This window comes from Emys orbicularis, chromosome 7, assembly GCF_028017835.1.
Source record: "Emys orbicularis isolate rEmyOrb1 chromosome 7, rEmyOrb1.hap1, whole genome shotgun sequence".
In the NCBI taxonomy this organism is placed as follows: Eukaryota; Metazoa; Chordata; order Testudines; family Emydidae; genus Emys; species Emys orbicularis.
This window is the reverse complement of record NC_088689.1, coordinates 4366149-4375640: the sequence shown is the minus strand read 5'-3', so window position 1 is coordinate 4375640 and position 9492 is coordinate 4366149. Positions and strand designations below refer to the sequence as shown.

The window sequence follows — 9492 nt, the reverse complement described above, 5'->3', positions numbered from 1 at the left end:
GGCACCACGCTGGTGACGCTGTATTACTCCACGAGGTGCCTGGAAGCAATCCCAATACGCTCTAGGAAGGCTAAGACCATCGCGACCAACCTGATAAAGGTCTTTGCCAGGGTAGGGGTGAGCTGGGAGATCTTCACTGACCCGGGGACCAACTTAATGTCACAGCTGATGAAGGAGTTATGTAGCCTGTTAAAGATTAAAACCATCCAGACCTCCTTGTACCACCCTTAAATGGATAGTCCTGCGGAGTGCTTATACCAGACACTGAAAAGAATGCCCAAGAAACCTTGGGATGCCCAATAGCCTTGTTCATAGACCCTTATCTGCTAGAGTTAGGAGCCCAGGCAGCATAGCCTATACACATAGGGGAGAACCTTCCGCCAGCACAGAAAGACCAAGTGCAGCAGACTCATTTCCTTCTTTTTCACCAGAATTAGGGTGAACCCACGTAACCTATCACGCTATTGAAACCGAGCACGTCACAGAGGTAGACACACCCCATCTTCCTGCAAAGGAGCCAGGGGAAGTTGTTAAACAGGAGCTCCAAGCCATGCTGGAACTGGGAGTTACCGACGAGTCCCATCGCGAGTGGAGAAGTCCTGGAATGTTGGCCGTCAAACTAGATGGCACCTCCCAGTTCTGCATCAGTTTCTCCCACGCCCAGAGCGGACAACCTGCTAGAGTGGTAGGGTGAAGCCAATTACATCACCACACTGGCAGAGGCTTCTTGCACCCAGATCCCATGAGAAGACTGGCTTCTCTGCTCTGTATGGGCTCTATCAATGCCAGGTCATGCCGTGTGGCCCCCACAGAGCACCTGCAACCATTCAGCAGCTGATGGACTGGGTCCTCCAGCCACAGGCCCAATACGCCATAGTTTATTTGGATGATGTGGTCATTTATTGCCATGGCGGGGAGATCCACTTAAATAACGTGGTGGCCACCCTCAGGTACCTAGAAGACACTGGGTTGATGGCAAACCCAGCTAAGGACAAAATAGGGAAGGAGAAAACCACCTACCTGGGGTACACGTTGGGGAAGGGCCAGGTCCAGCCCCTTGTTAATCAAGTGCAGACCTTGAAAGCTTGACCCGCTTCCACCACAAAACCGGTACAACAGTTCCTGGGACTCCGGGGTCCTATCTCTGCTTTGTGCATGGATTCTCCACCACAGCAGCCCCCCATCATGGGCATGATGGAAGGGCCTAGGAAGGGCTGCTGGTCAGAAGCTTGTGAAATAGCCTTGCTGACACATGGATGGGTAGGAAATCGGTCGTCTAACAGTCTGGATATGCCCTCCTATACGTTAACTGGAAGCTGAATCCCCAAGAGATGGCATACTCCATCACTGAGAAGGAAGGCCTGGTGATGAAGTGGGCCATGGATACACTCTGATATTACGTCTTCGAAACCCATTCACCCTGATCACAGATGCCAACCCCCCTATGACGGCTAACTGCCATGAAAGACAAGTACCCATCCAGCTGTACTCAGTTAAGAAACAACATAAGGTGGGAAAGGCCTCCCCAACTGCCTGCATATTCTTCCAAGGCAGGTAGGGAGAGCTGATGGTACCATCTTAAGGGGGAGGGTGTGAGGGACGAGACACCCCACACTGGCCAGGAAAGGGTTAACGAACTGCTGTGGGCTCCCTCAGTCCCACCCCACAACCCCTGCAGCAGGTGTCAGGCTTGGAGGGAGGGGTTAAAAGGGGAGAGCACAGCTCATTTAGGGCTGGCTAGGAGGGAGAGCAGACCCCCGGCCCCTACTCTGTGTGAGGGGCCTGGCTGGAGCCAGGAATTTCTTGAGAACCTGCTGCCTGTCAGAGCCTCTCTGAGGAGAGGTAGGCCTGATGCGGGACTGTTGTTTGCTACCAGCGCCTTGCTTGCTGCAGTTGGGTAAGACTGTGGCAGGTGGTGCCCTGTGTGAATGGGGTGGCAGCCAAATGAACCTCTTTTTGTTCCGTTACACCTGGCCAAGTTTACGCTAGTGATTTTCCCTGAGCCCATCTGAGACCCTGGTCACAGGATCTTTCTACCACAAGGGTAAAGATGGTTTGGAAAAAAAAACCAAAAAAAGTAGTCTGTGCCCTTTTTGCTTCTTTATGATCTACAAAAGCAGCCTGAAAGGGTTTTTCAAGCACAACAAAAGTCCTTGTTTCTCACCTTAGAAATGTCAGGACTATCAACTCATTTTCCTTTTTTGCTGGAGATGATCTTGAAGATTGAGAGAACTGAAGTGGGAGCTTCCTTACCCTTAAACTGAAAAGGCAGGAGTGTTGCAAACTAACTGTAGTAAGATGAAGCCCTGGAACAGAAACCCTTATATCAGAGGCCCGGTATGAGGCCTGAACTAAAATAATGGTCAAGGCTTTGCTAACATAAAGCAAAGTTAAGCTGTGAGTGAGAGGCAGGCTCTGCTCACAGAAGCTGGCAAGGAAAGGGCTGATGCTGCAAAAAGAGACATACCTAAAAGGTACTGGACACTAGATATCAGAACATTCACATACTTGCACATTCCACACAGATAACAAGGAACAGGCTGACCCATCCTAAAGACAGGGTCAAAAGGGTAATATGATGGATAGAGTTTTGTTCGAACCAACATGTACAAGGTGAGAGGTGGCACCTTACTGCGTAGAAGGGTTGCACCTTGCTACGTAGAAGGGTTGCACCTCAATAGGTCAGGAGTGTTGTGTAACTTGTGAATGCACCCCTGGGGCGGTGTCTTTGTCTGGCCTAGGCGGCAGTGGACAGTCCCGCGACTGACTGAGCCGGTCCATTGTCAGGGAGCACATATGTACTAGCAGAACTGTAGACATCTGATCCGGGAAGCTAGAGACTGTGTTTTGTTTGACAATAAACCTGGCCGGGTGCCTTCGTACCTTATCGGAGTCTGTGGTCACTGGGGATTCTCTCGGGGTCTGCTGTGCCAGCGATCTGCAGAGCCGGGGCAGCACACAGAGGGAACACACGCACGCAGCCGACTGTTATCAACACTGAACAGAGCAGAGCACCACACCGGTGGCCATCTGACCACACTAACAAGGAGAGCTTTTCTCCTAAATGTCTGCGAGGCCAGATTCAACATGTGGGATGTAGGGAGGAAATGTTCAGGGAGGAGAAGGTGGAGGTATAGGATTCTTATCATTAAAATCCTGCTTTCTGAAAGTTGTTAAATGCTTTTTAAGCTTCCTTGAAATATGTGAGGAAGAGAGTTTAACAATTTGCAGATCAATTCTGTAGATGACAGATTTTAGTTCTCTCCTCAAAGGGAAGAAATGATCAATGAGCACAACAGCTGGTGACAATTCTCCATGGGGGAAGGGTGAGGAACAGAATTCCTAGGCTTCCAGCAAATGATCAGTTCCCTACTTGTGTGAGCCATGGTAAGTCTGGTCATACTATACAAAGAGCCAGTCAGAACAATTAATGTGCCATGGAGTATTTTTTAAACCACATGCACACACCATAGCATGGAACGGGCTTTGATGAATCTCAATGAAAGACTGTTTCAATGCATCCTAATGTAGAAATTGCAATTCTAGTTGCAGTGAACTGCTTGATGTAAGGCTGTTTGTGGGGGAGGGGAGAGAAATAGCTGCCCTTTAAAAAAAGTTGCCCATTACAGACGAACAAGCACATACTAAAATGCGCTATCTTCTGTAGAGAGGCAAAGTATTTAAATGAGACAATCCACATATGTTACAAGCAGAAATTGTGTATGTCAAGTAAAATGTAAACACAGATTTTTGTTCTCCGTTCACAAAATGACACACATGCGAGTTATCAGAAAAGGCATTATATTTGGTTTCCATGTTACTGAAAACTGATTTTGGTTTTGATCAATCAAATCTGAATGCCTGCATCAAGGTTTCAATTTCCCTCCATAACAGTAATGTTCGAGACGACCATAAGTAAAGGAAAGCCAGAGGGAAACCCAAGCACACTTCATATATAGATTGACTCCTGCCCTCTTCCACAGGAACGCTCCAGGGAATGTTAGTTTCAGCTGTGTGTTTTTTTTTCCTTCAGGTTATACTAACAAAAACTCTACTGTTTATTAAAGCAAAGCTACAGTAAATTTTCTTGCAGTCTTACAGCAGGTTTCATATTACCAGTAGGACATGCATGCATGTATTGCAGTCACACACACACGCTCAGACATTATACAGTAGCCATTTGCCACCTTACCAAAAAAAAAGAAAAAGAAAAAACCCTAGACATTCATTTCTTGTAAGTGGTTAGCATTAGAATCGCACCAAACTTTTGGATTTAAAAAAGAATACTGCACAGATCTCCGCTGTAAGTAATCCTTTTGCAACGGACGGAGCTTTTGTCTCCATTTGTTCAACATGCATCACTGAAACTTGAAGGCACACTGGCCAAAGACAGCCCTGGTTTTCATTTTGTCATCTTAACTAAAGTGCTGCCCTAAGGGGACAAAAATAAAATGAAAAAAGAAAAAAAGAAAAAAAAAAAAAAGGCCAAACCTTTTGCAGCACACAAGTTGAATGTCATGTAGAGAGACCACAGTACTTGGAAAGGCAGCCCAGCTGCCTGGATTCTAACTCATAGCTGTGCTCTGAGAGGCATTGATTAAAGGAATATATTTGCCTTAAAAAAAAATATATATATAAAGTATGTAAAGGCAAAATCTGCAACCCTTTTTGCAACTTGCATGCTATAGACTAATATTCCATCTGGAAGAAACTGGTCCTTCAGTTACCAGCTTCAAGTGGGGAAATCTCCTACACCCCTATCTGTTGCTGAAGCACCAGAGATTACAGCGCGGTTCTGATTTCTCGATTCGGGGAAATGTGGATTAGCTCTACTCCCCTCAAGAGCACTCTCGGGCTGCTGACTGCCAGTGCTATCAGAAGCTGTGCGCTTCTGGGAAGACACCTGGAGGGTGGAGCCGTACTGCATTTCTGATCCTCACAGGGTTAGACTTGCTGAGCTTCATGACTTGCAAGATAAAGCAGGTTTTGGAAAACTAAAACCAACCAAACAATAATAATCCATCACCAAAATCATCATTAGGAAAGTTCCATTTTACAAAGGTCTCCTTTTGAAACCAAAGTCCCTACTATGTGTACGAGGACGATGTGATTTTAAAAAAACAGGAGCAGTTGCCCGCCCTCCCAAGCAGTGCTTTTGGGGATCTTCCCAAAATTACATCGGGGAGGGGGGGGAAAGGTTGCGTGACCTTTTAAAAAGTTGTTCTTAATCCCTTATGACTCAGCCACTTTAGCTGGGAGAGTGATTAGTATGAGCGTTTGGAGAGTCCTGCTCGTTTATGGTGTTCAGGAGGACACACACCGGCTGCCGAGGCAGATGGTGGTGGTTATGTTCACGGTGCTGCTCTTCGGAGGCACTGAAAAGCCCTTCTTCCTCATCCCCATGGAGGCGGCCACTGCAGCTGTCACAGAAGTCCAGGGGCCCATCCAAAGTATCGTCGATGAGCCCATCAAGCTCCTTAAGGTCGTCATGGTGGCCCCGGTTGCAGACGCAGACTTCGATGCCTGAGTCGCCAGTGAAACGGCGGTGCCTGCCAGGAGTCTTGTCCTTGGCATCGGGAATAGCGCTGTTATGGTCTAAGCTTTCACAGCTGTAATCTTTAAGCAGTTCCTCCTTGCACTCGGAATCCTTATCCGGTAAGGACACAGGATCGGCCATCTCCTCCAACTCAGCTCCGGTGCTGGAGTTGCCTGGCTCGGTAGCCTGCATTTTGGTGACAGTTCGTTCAACCAGTGTCATGGAGGATTCAGGGTCCCGGACACTGAGGGACCCAGTGCTGTCAGTGCTGTTGTTATTACCACCTGGTGGTGGAGGAGAGCTTGTCTGTGCTGGCTGGAGGCTTCTTGGAGTATCCGGGATTGTGCTACTGCTGCCTGCTGGGACACACTGCTGATGTAAGGCACTATATGGTGGGGGAGGGGTTGGAGGTCGGTTCACCACTTCCTCATAGGGAGGTAGTAAATAATTTGGCAAAAATCCTAAAATGGGGGAGGTAGAAGTTATTTCATGTGCAATTTCATGAAATTTGTTATTTAAAATAGATCAATGTCATTCACGTAATTTATGATACTTTACCCATCTCTAGCAGCTTCTAAACCAGCAGTTCTCAAACTGTGGGTCAGGACCTCAAAGTGGATCGCAACCCCATTTTAATAGGGTCGCCAGGGCTGGCTGGGGCCTGGGGCCAAAGCCCCACCTCCCAGGGCCAAATCCCGAGGGTTTTAGCCCTGGGTGGCGGGGCCCAGGTTACAGGCCCTGCTGCCTGGGACTGAAGCCCTTGGGCTTCGGCTTTGGCCCCTCAGCCTGGGGCAGTGTGACTTGGGTTTTGCCCCCCTCCTGTCCCCCAGGACGGTGGGGATCAGGCGAGCTCAGGCTTTGGTCCCCCCTCCTGGGGTCGTGTAGTAATTTTTGTTGTCAGAAGGGGGTCGTGGTGCAACGAAGTTTGAGAACCCCTGGATTCTAAACCAAGCAATAATGAGTTAGCATCATCCCCTACGTGAGGATGTAATTATCAAATTTTAGAGAAGGGGAAACTGAGGCACAGAGAGACAACATGACTAGATCAAGGTCAGAGGGAGTCCGTACAGAGCTGGGAATAAAATCCAGATCTCCTGACTCCCAGTCCCACGCTTAGCTACTAGACCACCCTGGACACAGCACTATAAATTACACCAGAGAATAATCCTGTATTGGTTGCAGGAAATTGATTAGGTGACTTCAGAGATTTCTAGGCTGGGGTTCTATAATCACTGGTGTTTACATTTCCAAAAAAAAAAAAAAATCAAAGATTTCACCCCTTATGGAGGCAGCAATTACAAGAAAATTAAGAGATTTGTCCACATTTTGTTTTAACATTGGATTCAGTATTTGTGGTGTGGCCAGAGTGAAACCCTATCACCACGAGTGACGAGGGGAACATTATATTTGTGCTTATAATGGACCTACAAATCAATTAAATATTTTCCTAAGCAGGCAAAACAGGCTAAAGTGGACTGAATTAAGCAACTGATCAAAACACTCTTTAAAAAGGATAACTTCAAGTGAAATGTCCTTATATCATAATACACCAGGGCAACTGCACTCTCTCCTCTTTCTGCCAATATAGCTCCCCCAGAGGCAGTACCAATGAATCTGTTAACTCACTGGAAATCTAGCATGGTCTAGTAGGCAGAGTATAGGATTGGGAACCAGGAGGGTCCCAGCTGAGTCACCATTCCCACCTGGCCCCTGGGTGACCAACCTCTGTCAAGCCACTTTCTTTACCTCAGTCAAACCAGCTGCAAAAACAGGTTACATAGCAGGCGTATCAAAGAAAAATCGCTCCAAGCTCTCCTGAATATGGGCTTTTTAAAACCTCTCCATGGCTCCAGGAAAAGGTACAGGTAACCCAGGAGCAGAAAAATGCCCTGTTGCTGGCACAGTTCTGCTTCCAGAGTCAGCAGGGCCACATGTTCCAGGCAGCTAGAATGTACCACCTCCTCTCCACAAGCCACAGGTTAGGCAGCAGCAGCCCCCAACCTCTCCCTCTGCCCCAGCAGCTTCTCCCCACCTCCACCCGACATGGCGAATTCTTTGGTCTTTACTCTTTCAAAAGCCAGCCTGCTCCCTCTTGCATCTAGGAAGATCTGTAGGAAGTACATACGGAAATAAAATGGCAGGGCTGAGTAGTTATGGGCTTCTCGGTAAGCAATCAGGTTAATCTCGTGTTGCCGCTGCTGTGCCTGGAGGCGGTGTTTGGCACGCCGATGATGGCAAACGCAACAGCAGCTTAGTATGATGATGATAGTCCACACCAGCCAGAACCCTGGGAACAAAGAGGGAGGGAAGAACCGGTTATTCACAGTGCAAGTCATTTCCTTGGGGGGGGGGGGGGGGGGGGGGAGAATGCGAAATACACACAAGACGCAGTGGAAAAGATTATGGGATAATATTTAAAGCAACGAGGTGCAAACCTAAAGCTGCAATGTCTGCAGATGTTCATACGTTACACTTGTGTTCAAAAATATACAGGTTACAACCAGGCTCCACGGCGATATACTGACCCTAACCACAAACTGGGCAATTTTATATGTGCTTCAGCACTCAAAAGAGCAGAGTTCTGGGAGAGATCACGAGCATGCTGGGGACACAGCTCCAAGTTGTCCAGGCACCATGCTTCCTGTCAAACATCTCACCCATCATAAATGTTTGTTCTAGCCAAAAAAAATGGTTCCATACAGAGCTGATGATGGCAAAACAGATGACTCTAGACTGGAAGGATACTTCACCTTCAAAGGATAGGTCTCACCCAAGCAGCAGTATACATCGGCGCTGAGTTTTTCTTTTCCCCGGGAGTGCTCCAGCCCCGCTCTGGCCCCCACTCCACTCCCTCCTCTGAGGCCCCGCACTTGTTCCGCCTCTTCCTGCCCCTGCTCTGCCCCCTCCCCAGTCCCCAGCCTGCTTGCTGCTCTCTGCCCTACCCCAAGCCCCTCCCCTAGCCGTCAATCAGCAAATCGGGGGCGCCTCCAAACAGCTGTTGCTGGTTTTTTTCCGGGAGTGCTCATGCAGTCGGCGCGTATGGCAGTATATGAAGAACTTGTGGATCTAAAGGTGGAGGAGGCCTGAGAACTTCAAGTCAAAGTTGCAGAAACTACCAGAAGCCTGCATCCCAAGAAAGGGGAAAAAAATCATAGGCAGGAGTTATAGACCAAGCTGGATGAGCAAGCATCTCAGAGAGGCGATTAAGAAAAAGCAGAAAGCCTACAAGGAGTGGAAGATGGAAAGGATCAGCAAGGAAAGCTATCTTATTGAGGTCAGAACATGTAGGGATAAAGTGAGAAAGGCCAAAAGCCATGTAGAGTTGGACCTTGCAAAGGGAATTAAAACCAATAGTAAAAGGTTCTACAGCCATATAAATAAGAAGAAAACAAAGAAAGAAGAAGTGAGACCGTTAAACACTGAGGATGGAGTGGAGGTTAAGGATAATCTAGGCATGGCCCAATATCTAAACAAATACTTTGCCCCAGTCTTTAATGAGGCTAATGAGGAGCTTAGGGATAATGGTAGGATGACAAATGGGAATGAGGATATGGAGGAAGATATTACCACATCCGAGGTAGAAGCCAAACTCGAACAGCTTAATGGGACTAAATCGGGGGGTCTAGATAATCTTCATCCAAGAATATTAAAGGAACTGGCACATGAAATTGCAAACCCATTAGCAAAAATTTTTAAGGAATCAGTAAACTCGGGGGTTGTACCGTGCAACTGGAGAATTGCTAACATAGTTCCTATTTTTAAGAAAGGAAAAAAAGGTGATCCGAGTAACTATAGGCCTGTTAGTTTGACATCTGTAGTATGCAAGGTCTTGGAAAAAATTCTGAAGGAGAAAGTAGTTAAGGACATTGAGGTTAATGGTAATTGGGACAAAATACAACATGGTTTTACAAAAGGTAGATCGTGCCAAACCAACCTGATCTACTTCTTTGAGAAGA

At 47.4% G+C, this 9492-nt stretch overlaps 1 protein-coding gene across 2 annotated transcripts in view; it reads right to left on the bottom strand.

Annotated features, from left to right (window-relative positions):
- Window positions 1-3784: 3784 nt before the first annotated feature.
- The window catches only part of WBP1L (WW domain binding protein 1 like), a 73456-nt gene continuing 67748 nt past the window's right edge, over window positions 3785-9492 (bottom strand). For both annotated transcript variants that reach the window (XM_065407203.1, XM_065407204.1), the window contains exons 3-4: window positions 7662-7823; window positions 3785-5997 (exon numbers count right to left, since the gene is read on the bottom strand). In XM_065407203.1, the coding sequence (XP_065263275.1) occupies window positions 5249-5997; window positions 7662-7823 (911 nt within the window). In that variant the 3' untranslated portion in view covers window positions 3785-5248. The remainder of the gene's footprint in view (window positions 5998-7661; window positions 7824-9492) is intronic.